The sequence below is a fragment of the Colletes latitarsis genome, chromosome 7 (assembly GCF_051014445.1).
Source record: "Colletes latitarsis isolate SP2378_abdomen chromosome 7, iyColLati1, whole genome shotgun sequence".
NCBI lineage: Eukaryota > Metazoa > Arthropoda > Insecta > Hymenoptera > Colletidae > Colletes > Colletes latitarsis.
Window position 1 is genome coordinate 21,411,364 of NC_135140.1, and position 17,142 is coordinate 21,428,505.

The window sequence follows — 17,142 nt, forward strand, 5'->3', positions numbered from 1 at the left end:
AATCTGCAACAGATGTCCCAAAACTAGGCCCTTAATACGTTTCATTCTATTGTGCGTTGAACACGAATGGACAAATATAAAATCTCTCGTGCGAATAAATCTGACACGCATTTTTAACCTTAATTGGACGATTCTGGGGCGTCCAATTCACTTTAGAATCTGTCGCCAGAATGTCTGGACCACGTACAAAGAAAGCGTTCCAATTTAAGAAAAGAACTATCGTTAGAGTTCGACTTGGGGTAAAGGTTGACCTACCATCATCTCGTCTAACAATTGAAATAAGTAATTGCTGAGAACCTCATCCGTACAGCGAACAAGACGATCATGTTTTCCGATAAGGAGGCTGCGAAAGACATCGCTCGTTCCAGAATCTCTGCGACGAGAGCGGTTCTCGCTTTTAAACCGGCGAAATTTCTCCAACAGATTCATTTTTTTTTTTCTTCTACGGAGATAACAGTATTAATGTCAGCGAAGATTTTAATCCCAAAGCGCCTCTTCCGGTGCAGAATCTCGTATATTTAACCGCCGCAGCGTTATTCCGCAGCGCAGGAGGACTTTTCAGTCTGAAATTCCCGACCGTCCAGAAACGGGAATTTGAAAAAAAAAGAACGACCAACTCGATCGTGCGGAATAAAAATTGATAGAATTCCATGCGTACGCGAAAAGTATCGGTCGTAATCAAATTCGTTTAAATAACTTGATCCGCACTCGGGACTGGGACCGTGATTGAACAAACAGGGTAGCCAGAAGCGGACGAATTCTTTTCAGTCACGGCAAATCTAATGGAATTTTTCGGTCGAGCTTGGAAAAGCTCGCGATGCGTTTGGATCCCGGTAGATCCTGACGAGCAACAAACGACTCGATCGGTTCCGTTAATCGCGAATGACAAATAATCGCTGCGGTTCGACGGCCAGCGAGCAACTACGTTCGACCCATTTCACGCCAAATCGATCACTTTTGTATCTCGATTCTGGAATTTTTATGATATTCGAATACGTTTGCAGTCCACGTGAAATTAGGGAAAAGTCATCATTCTTCTATCCTTGCAATTGATTACGTTTGAATTACCCTGTAAGTCGTCTATAATAATTCCGAAGTTAAAATTTGTTTGTGTAGTCAATTTCCAAAAAATTAGGATACGTTCCGTATTTGATTATTATTTGGGAATAACCGTGCTTTATGAAATTGCTGTCCCACTGTAAGCCAATTATATGAATAGTTAATATAGTTCAAGAAGTTAATCGTCGTGTCGACAAAGAAATTATGGCGGATAATGTTTAAATAATAATCGGTCGCATTGTTTCGGGTAAATTCAACTACATTAAATAAGGATTAGGTAAATCTGCTTCTATGCAGAATATTTTAATTGCATTTCACGGGTTTACTTGGTACATTGTTGCTCGTGGTTTATTTTGCATTTGTGTTTCATTTCCAGGTTCCCTGGATTAACTCAGATTGCCTTCCGCGAAACATTCGAAACATTTTGGTTTCTCCGAGGTAAATGCAATTGACTGGCTTCCCGAAAATTTGATAGGAATATCGCATTAACGCCGATAGAATACGTGCCTCGGGAAACCAGACTGATTTACTCCACGTAATCAAATATGGAAGAGACTAACTACGCCCAGTATTGTTTAGTGAAATTCAAGCGAAATGAATCAACTTTCGTAAAACTAGAGTCGATAAATTTTGCTTCAGGGAAAAGCCAATGCGCCATTATACCGTAAAATTAATTCCGATTCCATTGTGATGCCTTACAAAACAAAACGAATACTCGGAATTTTTCAAAGCTACCGCGACTTTGATACAAGATGTTACACGACTCTGGAAACATTATTCCTAATTACGAAATAATTAAAACACCATACATATTCCTTATCGCGCGAAATTAATTAAACCGTCTAGAAAATTGCCTCGATCTTATCGGCGAAGCCATTCCCGTCGTCTCCTAGTTTATTTTCTAATTTCCATCAAACATTCCCAACGCAAATTTCATTTTCGACGCCTTGTCGAAAATTTCCTTCGTTGTTAGCAGTCCGCGCGTCTCCGAGGGTCAAGAAAAATGTCACCAGCAGAAATGGTAACATTTCACCCCTTCCCCCTTCGGACCAACACGGTTCTTTGCACGCCACTTCATTCGCTGTGCCAGTCACGTTTTCGGAGTCATTCATGCGCGTTGCCCTGCCCACGAGTTTTTGTTCTTAACTTATCAGGTAATTTCACGACTCCGTTATTCGTCGCGAGTAACTCTCAGCGCCATTTTGTTTATTTTAACGTCACCCTACAAACAAAGTGATCTTTCGAACAATCAACGGACTCATAAATCACTCCAGAAAGGAAACATTCTTAAATGTACGATACTCGTACGTGAGCTATACCATTTGTGACATTTTTGAGTAATAGGTTTTTAATAGACGCAATTGTGATTATACTTCCAGATAGAATAGGTAAGATAAGTCTGGAATAACTCTGTGTATGTAAAGTATGAGGTAGGTCTTGATCAATTGGAGAAGTAAGTATGGGATATTTGTAATCTAGCTCTAGAATAGGCCTGGAACAACTATAACTCCAGCTCTAGAATAGATCTAGAGCTACTATGGCAGCAGGTGTGTATTAGATCTGCAACAGTTGTGATGTTAGGTACATATTAAGTCTCGATAGATCCAGAACAACTTAAAGAGTAGGTCCAGATAGACCTGGGACAACTGTAGCGTTACGTATACCTTAGGTCTGAGTTACTTTTAGGTCAGCAAGTGTAGGTTAAGTTGGGAACTACAGCTCCAGGTGCATATTACGCCTCGAACAGTGGCAGTGTTAGGAGTACGTTAAGTCTGGAATAATTCTAGGTACCGTGGGAGCAGTGGAGAGCACACAAAGAATTGTGAAATGACCTGATATGTTGAAAAAGGTCTGCCGCAAATGAGCTGACACCATTCTTTAACCAGCAACGCGTCGAGAGCTGGCCTCGCAATTACAACTCGATAATTCTGAAGCTTGACATTCTTTCTGCCCTGTAATTCTGGCCACTTTCGTGGCAGCAATTTCGCTGCAATTGCGCCAGACGTCAAAGCAACGAAGACGGTCCCTCTCTTCTTTGTTCCCGATCGCTAATTGGGATCGCTTGTTACGCCCGCAGGAGTATATGATAAAGAATCTCGCAGGGTAACGAATCGTTCTCAGTTTCTTCCCCCGGACGAAAATGTTCTCGCAAGTTTTTTTCAGACCGTGCACGGAGGAAGCTTTCACGGCTTTAAAGCTCCTCGGGTCGTCGAGGGGCAGAAAAGTTGCGAAAAAATGCTGGCCACGTAACATTTTTCTTAACGTCGACCGCGCCAGTTTAAGAAGGGGCCAGCAACTTTCGAGCACGCAAAGTAATATAAATAATACCGATTCGTATAAAGAGGCGTAGTTTCTTTGGCACTGAGAGCAAAGTTAACGGGGTTCGACCAGAATCTGATAGTGGACCGACTTTGAAAACATATTTTACGTATAAATATCTTTTAAAAAAGTACATTTCTCAGTGGGGTCTTTGAACGAACCGAGTATTTTTTTTGAATGCATCAGCGTAAATATTGCAGGACAACGATAAAGTAATAAATTAGAGGCTGGTTCTGGCTGTATCCGTGGCAGTCGTGGCCGTAATGATGTCTGCAGTTAGCCGGGAGTTATGGCCAAAAAGCGGGCGAGGACTATATTCAGAAACTATGTCTCTCCAAAGAACCCAAAGTTATGATTACGTAGTTAGCCAGGACTGTATTTAGAGACTCTGTGCGCTCAAATAATTGAAGTCTCTCGTGTTCACGGTGCCGTGACAAATTTAAATATTCCCCGGAAGTCATTAAAGAATAACTCAGGGAGCATCACGCGTTCCCGCGCCGGGCGGCGCTTCCCTGCGAGCGCGGTATTCTCTCCGAGTTTGAAAGACGGCTTTCATCCACCGTCATCGTATAACTTCAAGTTGAAGGGCTGAAGTTTAAAATACTCTCGTAAAGAGCGAACAAGTCCCCCCCTCTCCTGGAAACTATTTTCGAACTCTTCGAACAATATTGGTTGTTCCATTTTTTTTCCAAAAAAAGACACCGTTCCCCCTCCGCTTCGAAACTTTATATAAAGCTTCCGCAAATTCTCCTCGACTTCCGACCGGAAGAATTCACCACGCGCACCGGTATCCTCTTCCAAGGATAAGGTAATAATTCGCTGCTATATAGACTCTACCCTTCGTTGCTATTTACGATACGAAAGTAATTTTATTTATTTCACGGGTTTGGATGAAATAAAAAATTTTTGCCTCGCGTACACTTGGGAAAAGCTTTTTGTATCGTCGACAGTTTTGAAGATATTCGAGAGGGTGGATTTAAATTTGCCTCTCGCACGCGGTGTCCTGTTAAAAATGGAGTATCTTAGATTTAAATAATAGAAAGCGGAACTCTGGCAAAGTTTGCTCCTTCGGGGCGAGGGGAAAATTGGGAAAGGGGGTTAAACCAGTGGCAAAGAGGGTGGAAAGGAATCTTGGTCGAGCAGTGGGCCAGGCTAATCGTGATATAAGCACTCTTAAACGGCGAATTAACGTCCAGAATGCCGCGGGGGCGAAGTTCGCCGATGGCGGAGACCTCGGGACCCCCGTTCGCGTTTAAGAAGGCCTGAAATTCGCGGGCTGGCCGTAATTTGCAAGCCGCCAGCCGCCGGTAGCGCGAAGATTAAAATGCAAATCTAAACTCAGCCGCGGAATAAGTTTGAGATACGATTATCTTAAATGGCCCGAGGCCGTGCGCGGCTCGTTTACTTACAAGGTTGTCAGGTTCACGATCCTGTAGTGGGCCAGGTACGTGTGCCGATAGAGCTGCAACAGAAAGAAGAGGAACGGTGAATATTTATTAGCCGTGTTTGCGAAAGCAACTCAATGGGAAGTGGAAAGCTCGTCGCGTTTTTTAAAGGGTACGTCTTGTTCGAAGCCTCTTAAAAATTGGGGGATGTTCGAGAATTTTTTCCGATGAAACCGTTTGACGCACGAACTTCAAACTTCGTGCACCTGCATGTTTCCGTTTCGCCGAACGATAGGAATTTTTTCAAGTACGAATCATCGATTTTGTTCATGTAGGACAAGGTTGCACGCGGGGTGTACGAAAATACTAATGCCCACGTTTGGCACGATAACTTCCGTCCTGGTCACGTTAACTAGAAAAAGTAGGAAGATTCTGTATCAGAATAAATGTGACTATCGCGTGAATTAAGAGAAATTAACAAATTTCGAAAATTTAAGACATGACAGCATGTTAAAGTTGGAATTCGATTCTTTAATAAAGATTGTTTACTTCTTTGAGCTGTGGGGAAAAAACTTTTGCAGATATTTGGTTTCTTTTTATTCGAGCGGTAGAGGGACACCTATTTTATGTGTGTAGCAAATTTCAAGACGATCGGTCTATTAGTTCACAAGATACAGAGCTGTATGTCTATAGTTGCCCCAATTCGGATACTTGCAACTAAATCAACCACACCTCTCTTTATGTATTTTCAGCTCGAATAACCATCAAATAAATAATTAAAAACCTATTTATGTAAAACGATTACTATCGACAATAATTCCAGCAAACAAAATGATACCAATTATTCAAAATTTTTGAAAACTGTTATCGGTTATAAGGGGACATATTTATTACGAAAAGTATTGATTCAACGCTTGTATATTTTAACTAGTATAATTAATATCTGTATATATTTGCTAATGAGTGCATAAACTAATTAAAACTGCGCTTGTATTGTAATATGTATAATACGATGAATTTGAATTGGAAGCGTGATTTCCGTTTTATTATGATCAAAATAGTGTATCGTGTGTGTTATAACATACTGAACCGTACGGAGACATATATTTTATACATACACAAATGATAAAATCAAATTTATCGAAGGAATATCATACTGTTATTCGGTGTATCTGAAATCCAATAAAATTTATCGGCATATCAGGAAGGAACCGAAACGACAAATTTTATTTTCGAATGAAAAATAGAGCAATGCTTTTTCGCTCGTTACAATACACAGTAAAATAAAATCACGTTGACATTAAACATTTTTATCTCACCGTGAAATAATACATTATGCTCTTCACCAGGCTTCATAATATACATTTCTCATAATATCCTTCCACTCGAAAGATAAATCTACTGAGAATAAAACATGAAAACGTCAGAATTTTTATTCCAAGATCAAGATAAAAATGGGTATGGAATAGAGTTACGCCGAGATTATAATTCCCACGATGAGAAATCGTTGGCAAGATACTATGATCTTGTTCATCGCGATACATTTTAAACCGTACGCAAATTTCTTCTGAAATTATTCGGCAAGAGAAAATACATGACTGGTATAAAAATGGTCTTTTAAGGTGGTCTTCTCTATTCATAAATTAGAATAAAAATATTCACATATTAAAGTACTGACAAATGAGTGACCCAAAAATTATTATACATTTGAAAACCTAATGAAAAATAATTTTAAGCAGCATGATCTTCTTTAAAAAAAAAAGATCAGAGACTATGGAATATTTGAATAGTATTTTCTATATGCTACCCATACCAGTAGAAAATATATCCCAAGTGGAAATTTCCAAGCCAGGTCGCGAACAAGCGATCTACGGAACGATCATTCTTTTTGAGAAGCTGAGAAAACGAGCTCTCATACACTTTTTCTTCCTTCATCGTTTCGTCTATGTTTATTTAACGAAAGCACATTTTTAAATTCCTTTGCTTTACGTTTACTTATTCTTATTCTTACTGTATTTCCAGTCTTTTCACATTTATTTAATATGCATTAGTTTCTTGCGTTTTTTTAAAAGCGTTGTTTTCTTTAAAAGGGTCACGTTACTTTATTCTTCCACCTTGCTTTCCTTTTTCCTTTCTGTGCTTTTGTACATTTTGTTGAAAGTTTTTTAATTACCGCAATGAGTTCTAAAAAGTGGGATGGACTTTCGAGCACTTAGAGAGATTGTAAGAATGCATGTGCAGGGCAAATAAATTTAAAAAACAAAAATTACTCAACTAAGACAACCAAGGAATAATCGATGGAGTATTTAGCCATTGATTCGACCTCGTAGTTGACCTATTTGGTGAAATTGACGGTGAGAGTAACATTTGGACCTCCAAGTGCCAAAAAGTACCCCCGTCCCTCGTGTAATAAAAATAAATTCAAATGTACAAAGCTTGGATTTCAACGTTCAAGCGTTCTTTTCTCTTTAACAAGTACTGTCGTACTTTTGCAGTCAGAGGAAATGCTCTAGTATGTTCCGCGCCGTTTGAGAAAGAACATAAGTGCCACGTAGTCGCAACGAGTATTGAGATCACCCTAGCGGTCCTTATCCTTCGGAATGTAAGTGGTTATAGCACTTCAGAGTTCGTCCCTTATGCTCCATAGATCCAACCCGAAGCCTTTATCGAGGGCGTTGTAATTTTTCTTCCGCGGAAAATTCGAATGCTACTTTCCCATCGACCTCCACCGGCGAGGCAATAATGGCTCTCGCGTTTCCTTTCATATTTCGATATTGCGCGAAGTCCGATACTCGAAGAGTACATATATTTTTCATGACTGAATAGAACGCAAAATTTCTATTTCTGTCCCATAATATCTGACGACCTCTTTTCCATCAATTCCTGCATCCCAGCGACAAAAATATCATAACTTGTGCTCGAAAAGTATCGCAGATATAAAATGTTCCACGAAATTGGGCCGAGCTATAGCGTCGAAATAGTGGAGGCTAAAACGAACATTTTTAATCCTAGAATATTCTCGGGGCTGAGGAATCCCAAATACTCCAGCGAATTCCAAGTATTCTGAGAAATCCTAAATACTCCGAGGAATTCCAAATACTCTGGGGAAACCCCAATTATTCTGAGGAATTCCAAATACACTGGGGAATCTGAAATATTCTGGGAGCCACGGTTGTATCGTCCCGGTGATTGGTTATAGAATCAAAAAACCAGGCTCTTGCTATCTTTCGTGTAACACACAAAATTCTGCAGCGATCGATTAACGAAAAAACAGCCGGATTTCGGTAATAAATAACAAACTGGGATGGGGGATCATGGGTGGCGATAGCATCGAACACGCCATCGACACCGTGCTACGATACGAAAGGATTCACGACGCTCGCGTTCTCTCTCGCCCCACGCAGTTCTGCCACCATTAACTCTTTCAGGACGCAGTCCCGTACATCATGTCGGCCCGATAAGAGTGGTATAATGCCACTTTAACGTGTTGCACGAGCGCTGATTATCGACCACGAACTCATTTCTGTCGGACAATTCGCACTTTCTGCTCCCCTTAACTCCCATCGTGTCACGCGCCAGTTGATCAAACTGCTAACCACCGCCATTAGATTTGCGCGGGTGGTCGCCATTTGTCTTTACTTCGTTCCATCTGTGTTTGGATCCTGCCACACTTCAAGAATTGAGTAATAGGCCTCGCAAAGTGTACAGTACTAGGTAAATGCTTTCGAACAGTTTTAAAATTGACCACGTACATATGTATGCATATTTGTCTTTCCTTCTTTTATTTATTATTATGTGAAGTTACGTTTTTAATTATTACCGAAGAGAGAACCAAAACAAAATGAAATCGATACTTTAAAAATATACACATATTTGTGCCTCGATGGACGTATCGAAGATGAAACGTAATTGGAAACCGACGTTGGTAAATTATTTATTTATTCATCTATGCGGTACATATGCATAGAACTATGTACATAGAGTGCGATTGAAGTCTGACAAGAGTTCGATAGCTTTGATGGGAACGATGACAGCTCCAATAAATTCAATATTTATGTCCAGAACATTGGCTAAACTTCTCATCCTGGCGATGGACTCTATGCAATTTCACAAGGATCAAGTTTTAAAACCGAAATATCACCGGGATTTTTATTCGGAATATTTTAATCTAGGTCAGGCTGATTCTCCACAAAAAAATGAATCCAAAACTAGTATAACATTTTTTCCTACGTGGCTTTGTTACCAAGAAAATCGACTTCGAAGATCCAATATCTTTGGTGCACGCCAATACTATCTTAGCACGCCTCACGCACATTCAAAGTCAATTTTCTCGAGAACAAACCCCTGTACAACAAAATTGTATTCCACAAATTCGATAAACTTTTTCACGAAGTATCAGCTAATGTATTCGATTTCACTGTAGAAGCCATAGTAATTTCGTGACTAGAGAAAATAGACGCACAGAGCCGTCCTTCGTCGACTAACGTCCCTTCTAATATTCGCCTACGTCGAAGAAAATCGCGAGCTTAAAATAATTTCCATTAGCGTCAAATAACAAATCGCGTCGCTGCCGCACCGAAATTCTCCGACGCGGAAAAACTGTGCAGATGGGGAGGGGAGGGGGGAAAAAACGAACGATTTATCGAACAGCCGGACGAAAGTTAATTAATTACATTTCAGCGTCATGAATGGCGCAGTAACGATCAATCGAACGGGATTTTACGGCGGCAGGCTGGAAAGGGAGATACGATTCTCGCAAATATTTTCGCGGCGGATTTTTCGGTCGAGCGGGCGGCAACGAAAATTGATTTACAGGTCAAAGATAATGGCCGCGTGGAAGCGACAGCCAAGCTAAATCTTGATATCGCGGGGAATTTGTTTTTTAATTTCGCGGGCCCCCGAAGCGGATATCCCGGGCCGATTTCGGCGGGGCTTACAGCCGCGATTTTATGACGCGATTCGTGGATTCTTGCACGGTCGATTTTGCGGGATCGCGCGACTGGGATTTCGCGGTCGAATTTCGGGATTGCACCCGGCTTCGAATTTGCGGTTCGATTCCGAACTTGCTACGCTTCGTTTTGATATCGTACGCGAAACAGGACCACCACGATTTTGTAATTAAATTTCAAACTACGTAGACTTCAATACTATGGGACAACCTTGGGTCTTGCGGCTGCAACTTGCGCGACTCAATTTGGGACTCGAAACTACTCCGATCGCTCGCGCTATCGGACTGAGAGTTCTCTGTACCATTAATCCCGGGTCAAACTGTGATTTTATTGCGCCGGAGACTTGTCACCAAGTTTTGTGGCAAAGCATACGGCCCTGACTACGGATTTACTATTTTCTGTATTTTTGCTCCAATTTTGAAGTATACAGGGCAGCCAGGAACACCGAATCGACCAAAAGATCAGCTTCGCTACTTATTCGTTATTACAATTACACATAAAAAGAATTATTCTACTGTGGATCGACAAGAGAGGTGGTATTAAAGTGTCAAAAAAATTTATTTTTAATATTTCAAAACGTGTTTCACCAGGTCGATGATAATATATAACAGTCGATATTTCCGGAGAATCTCATTATTTAAATTTTAATATACGGTACGTTCAAGTAATAGAAGACCGTTTGATGGAATTACGTAACCTCTTGAAAAAAAATTTCCAAATACTACCTTATTTTTCATCTCATTACCCTCATCGTAACCCCTTGAACTCGGTATCCTGCAGCTTCCATCCGAGGTCAAATTATAATTTTACAGTATCACAAAGTTGCGACCCAGTTTCGCGCGACTTCTTCTCGCCTGATTTCGAATTAATTTAGGATTGTAATGTTCTCTATATTTGCGGTCTAATATTCCGCGGACATTATCTGGGATCAAATTACAATTTTACACCTGCGTAAACTGATGACCTAATTACCTTCTGATTCTGTTAATATAACGGGTCAAGCCGGAATTTTACAGTTTCTATATTCGTGGTCTTATTGTGGATTAAATTTGAAATCCTGGTGTTATGATCTGAGATCGGCTAATGGGATTTCACAGCTTCCTGGACTCGTTGCGTAATTCTAGGCTTCTCCACCGCAATTTTGTAATTAAATCTCCAGCTCGCCTAATACAATCTCGGCTCAATTTGAAATTTTATGGTTCTTTCGTTCAATACTGCGTCTCTTCGCCCGGATTCCGATCTCGCGAGCTCTAATCTGCTGCCAATTTAGATTTGTGGTTAAATTAATCGATTCTAAACTAATTTCCCATCTACAGGCCAAGTGAACTTGTCATTCATTTCCACCGAATCTAAAATTTTATTGTTCATCCGTAACACCGTTGACATTATTAAAAACAACATCTCGGACGACACAAATCTTTCAACGCCACGAGACAAGAATGAATTCAGACGTTTCTTGGTTTTACTCGACGCGTGCAATCTTTCAAATGATCGTGCAAGTCGCTGTATCCGTGCATGCGGAATTGTGGAACAGATTGGATACCAAGATAATCATCAATTCCACGAGAAGCATTTGTATCCTCGCTATTATCACGTTTAAGGTTCAGCCACAAAAGGCAAAGGAGAAGCAACCAAGAAACTGGCTCCTGTCGCTTCCATTTATTTACGTTACAGGGTAAATACGGTCATTTAAGTTGCGTTAAGATCCACGAATAATGGATCCGTCATTAAAATATGCACGCCGCTCGCGCCCGACCAATGGAATATACCCTTTATCCGTGGTAAGCATCAAACAAACAAACAACCCCGGAATATTTCATAAGGATGAAGCTTAAACCCGCCCAACTGTAAATTCTTCATAATCGCGCGCACAACACGAACGCAATTTGCAATGCAACGGCGCCTCACCGTGCCCTTGCTTGTAACGATGAAATTCGTGAAATTCAAAATGGGCGCACGTGACGAAGAAAATACCAGGCATCCCGAAACACTGTGTTCGTTATCAGAACCGAAATTCCAAGAGTGACTCGAGGACATTCGTCGTTTGTACATTTCGACGCAATCACGCGGAGTGGTGGGCATATTTGTTTCCTATTGTGTATAGATGTCACCGTTACTCGACGAATCCATTTGATGTCTGTTACAAAGAATCAGAGTGCGATAGGACGAGCAAAATCATGGCTTTTCCATCGTCACAGAGTCCCTTTGAAATGCAACGTGAATTTTGTTCGTACGACGCATTGTTTTTGAGAAAATCGACCTCAAAAATAGCAAGTGGACGCGCGATTCTTCACGCCATTTTTTTAGCAGATGGCGTTGTCAGATTCACGCATACAAAGGGTTTTAAATTAGTTATAAGTAGAAAAGAAAATCACTTTTGTTTAAGATTCGGGGTAAAGCCTTTGGTAAACTGATTTTTGTGGTAATTATTAAACAAAGTTTTGTTTACGCAACGAATCTACACGAGAAAATTCTACAAGACGGAATTTTTTTGCTGCTCACGTGCCGAGGAAAATGTTTCGTAAAAGTTCGAAACACCGTTTCAAGGAATTTCGATAATTGGATAGGAGGAATGCTTCGAATTAGAATGATACGATTAAACGCGCTATTCTCAGGTACGTAACAGTATTTCGTTGAACTTCAATCGATAGAATAATGGTTACGTAATGAAGGATATCCTACAAACCGGCGGAGCATAAGAACCTCGTTAAACGAAACATCGACAAAGTAAAGGGAGTGCCTTATATCCTGGAAACTAATTACGTTTGTGTAACACATTACTGCAGGTATAATAACGCCAAGGGAGATACGTGACACCAAGACACTTTTAACAATTTTATACGATTATCTGTTTCGTATGAACAATTTTATAAAATAATATCTGCGATGGCAAAACGTGACCACAACACGAACCATTAATTTACACTATCTTTGGAACTATCTCATAACAACAACAACCCTTGAAATTTGTTTAGATATAAACGTTCACAAACATCTGTGCGTTTGTGCCATTCTATGTACGTTCCACGTGACAAAATGTAAAATAGAATTAAAATTCCGTAAATTACAATATTTCACGATGCGATTTTTAATAATCTCAGCTTCGACATGGGATTTTAGGAAAATTGTTTCTATCGCCAGGCATTCGTAAACGAGCATTATCAATGAATAAACGACGCTGCGCGTTCGTTGTAGTCAAGTGATTTATGGCGTTAAAAACAATGCAGCGCACGATGCAATCTTTTCCCCGAAACGATCTCCTCTCCAATAATCCGTAAAAACGGGTCGTAAACAAAACGATAACAAAAATTATTCTCCTTGTCGATCATACGTCGAAACGAAATCGAGTAACACAATTTAATTTTCCGCCAAACATTCTCGTCACCAGCGACCCGTTAAAACGCAATCAGAAAGAAAAATCAGAGATTGAACGAAGAATGTTCCCCGTCATTTTACGCGCTAGTGTCGAGAAAATTAGTTGGTCGTCCCCTTCCTCCCCCTTACCCGCCACTTAAAAGGAATCTTGTCATTAAAAATCCATTAGAACAAAACAAACCAAAAGAAACAGAAACGAGGAAAGATCAATCGTCGTAATCGATTTCGCCCTCGAAACGAATTCACGTCGTCAACAACGAAGCTGGACGAGACGAAAGACTTTAAAACTTAAAAATTAAATTTCTTAAAAAAAAATTCATTTATTCGACACAATGTTCCATTGCTGGAATACGAAAACTCGCCAAACTTTGAAAACTCAAGTAGAAAATCTAGTTGAAATGTCCCTAATTCTCAACAGCTTGATGATCCACCCCTAATGATAATTCAAGTAAATTGCATCGTTGGCGGACAGTTGGTCGAGAAAATAGATCGAGAGAAGGGATCTAAGAATGAATAAATCGAGGTGGACGATATTTCGCTAAATTTTAATTGAAAATTTTCATAAATCGATCCCGTGGAATTCCTGTAGAGCTAATTAATCGTTGGCGACCGGCAAAGCGGGCTTTTGTATAAACAAAACGTCCACGGGAATGATAATACGTCGACGGTGTACGTAGAGGAACAGCGCGAGGGTGGAATGGAAGGGGGAGGGCGGGAAATACGCAGAAGATCAATACTGTCCTAGTGAACGCACAAGACGCAACCACCGCTGCGGTTATTTTCCCGTAATTACGTTTGCAGCTTCGATTACGCGTTCGAAACTTCGTTTCCGTCGTGTGTACGCATCGCGTGCCGCGCGTTCCATGCCGTTCGAACGTCACCCTAAACGCTCATGTCACCAACCCCCCTAAACCCTCCTCCTCATCGACCGTTTTTAACTTTAATACTTTCCGTATCCAATAATCGAAATATCAAATCCTTCCACAAAAAGAGATTCACCAAAAACTTAGTATGGTGACTTCTCTAATGCCTCTACATTTGGGAAGACAAAATTTAATTTTTAATATCATTAACGAGAATTATTATTATGGAAAATGAATTGCTGTGTATTAAAAAATGATCATTATGTTAATGGCGCGCTCTAGAACATTCTTAATCATTTTTGCCCATAATTTCGAGAAAAAAAATCTTTCCCGCGCTTCTTAATCGCGAATAATTATAGTAAAAATGTTGGAATGCGTAAAAAATAAAACCTCGAGAGATTATTAGATACGATGAAGTGCAGCCGGCTTCGAGACACTTAATGCACCGCGGTAGAGTGGTTTAATGATCGCTGGTTATGGTTTCAGAACTTAGAACTGAAAGATTTTCGTACGATATGGTACCAAACTAAAAGTTAAAAATTACGCTATTAAGTAACTCGCATTTTTATGTTCGCGATCGAACGAAAGGAACGATCTTAACTTCAAATGTGGAGTTAAAAATATTACATCGTTTCTCTCGCGCGAATAAATCTCGGCCATTGGAAAAATATGAATGCTATAAAATTGCGAATTTATGATAGTTGTAAAAAAAGAGCCAGCGCTATACTGTACACGGTGGTGCCATACGGAGGTAGAAATGTATGCTTTCTTTCATTGATTTATTATACTCGCGCTGCTTGATTAACATAGCTCGATTGTTTTCGTAACTCCTAAACGACTGTTCTTGAACTTGAGGTGAAATTAAAGTTTTAACATTTTTAATAATGACCTGTACATCGTAGAAAAATTTTCAAAGGCACCAAAATAGATATTTTTACAATGTTATGTACATATGTACCTTTATCCAAAACTATGCTATAATTTCAAAGAAATACGATCGAAAACGATAAACAGAAATAACAATTTGGTACGAGAGCATACGGTATCGCCAGTAATAATTTCGTATTTATTTCAATCTTCCATTTATATAATGTATAATTAACGAAATGTATTGTCGAGAAATTCGATTCAGAAATTGTGTTCGTAAATATTATGAAAACATCGAGTATATTGATATATATTTTCCTTTAATCTAGATTTTAAAGAGAAACAACAAATGGCTCCCACGTTATTAATTTGAACGCAAGCGTTGTGCGTCAAATTGTTTTGCAAAATATTAGAATAATAACGTACGAACGGAAGCACCGTGGCATAAACGTTTCGAAAATCGATAGAACGATGTACCAAAAGAGTAACAAAATTTTGTTGAAAAATAGAGCGGCACTTTTTTAAGGTCAATCTCCATTGGATGAATCCGCGTCTATTCTTTTATTTTTTTTTATCGAAATAATCTGCATAGCACGGGGGAAAAAATTGCGAAACAGGATCCTTTCTCTGGTTGTAGAGAAAATGCTGTGTCAACAGTACAACGGTGGAAATGCAAAAAAGATCTTCGTTCAACGTTCGCTGGTTCGCGACGCGTTGTTATTTACCAAAACCAACGACGACGCTTCGTGATTCGTGTTCCATTTCCTTGTTCTCGTTTTTACTCCGCCAAGCTTTTGTAATTCGCACGACGAGAAAAAAGTCAGAGTGCTATGTTATCAATGATTCAAATAACTAAATAAGGAAAAAAATATTAACGAATCGGGCCTACGATAATTATTTTAATACAAAAACGTTCCAAAGTTTTTAAGAAACCAGTTTCGCTTATTTTTTAAATTACACGTTACTCTCGGTCTTTATGTAAATAACAAGGTAGTCGATATTCTACCTAACAATCGTTTATACTACCTAACAAACTAAATACTCTGTTATGCGTGTACCTAATCTATAAGCGATACCATAACTTCGGAATAACATTTCCTCGCGGCTGTATCCATTACAATAATATTGTAAATCATACCATTTTGGAAATAGTTTCGCTGCAAATTTACTTTCCACTAGAGTAGATAGGCGAGTAAAGTTTCAAGCACACAAAAGTTAAAGAACAATACTCTGGCAGTTAAGGACGTAGCTAAGCGTGGATAACTAAAATACAGCAATAGTTATAATATTATACCACCTATTATAATTTTCTAAAGTATAAATCCTTTAGATACTTTTTTAGGGAATTTCTAAACATATCTGATGGAGACAGTAATAGATTAAAAGTGTTACTGAAAACTGAATAATGAAAAAGGTGTGTACAGACCAACTTTTACAATTCAAGAATATCCAAGCTGAGACTACGTTATTTTTAAAAACACTGTGAATAATAGAGAAGATACCAGCTGGATAAGAATAATAAATTCTGTTCTATAATGAACATTTTATTCGAAATAATTAAATTACCTATTTACGATTGAAGTCGCCTCGTCCCAAAGCTTCCGACGTTATAGCGAAACGTGTGTAGTTTGCTTTGCAAATATCACGCTCCTAACCACGATCGACGATCGACGACGTCCGCCCAAAGACTACAAATTTTCCGCGACGATCCTACCTGAGGTTCAGGCGTGTCGAACGTGATTGGCGCGTCGAAATTCTGGAAGAGACTGGTAAACATTTCCTCGAGGACAAAGCGAACGCGGAACATTTTCGCTAATTAAAAGGGTCGATTTTATCCGAGCCTACGTATCAAGGTGACGCTTTATGACTGTACTGTTCCACGAGCTAGAAAGGTACACTTGGTGGAACTATATGTATAGCGGCTCTCGTAAACACAGCGGGGAACTAATACGATATGGCCATAAATCATCGTTCCAGAACCCTGCGAAGCAAACCTTTCCCTGCCTGCGAAAATGTTGCTCAGACACTTGAAAATATGTCGTTCCAAAAAGACACGTCCTACAATATTCTCTGCAAATTAATTCTGGAAGAGAAGGTGGTCCAGATTTAATCAGTACAGTAAAACTTCCGTTATACGAACTAATTGGGGGACACAAGTGTACGTATGAATATTCGGAGTGGTGGGAATATTTGTTTCCTACTGTGCATAGATGTCACCGTTACTCGACGAATCCATTTGATGTTTGTTACCAAGAATTAGAGTGCTATAGGATGATCAAAATCACGGTTTTTTCATCGTCACACAGCGCCTTTGAAATGCAGGGT

The 17,142-nt window shown here is 39.6% G+C and overlaps 1 protein-coding gene across 5 annotated transcripts in view; it reads right to left on the reverse strand.

The window, feature by feature from the left end:
* Positions 1-17,142, reverse strand: part of LOC143343479 (venom dipeptidyl peptidase 4) — a 199,812-nt gene that overhangs the window by 89,543 nt on the left and 93,127 nt on the right. For all 5 annotated transcript variants that reach the window (XM_076768423.1, XM_076768421.1, XM_076768422.1 and 2 more), the window contains one exon: positions 4,788-4,840. In XM_076768423.1, coding sequence (XP_076624538.1) covers positions 4,788-4,840 — 53 coding nt within the window. The remainder of the gene's footprint in view (positions 1-4,787; positions 4,841-17,142) is intronic.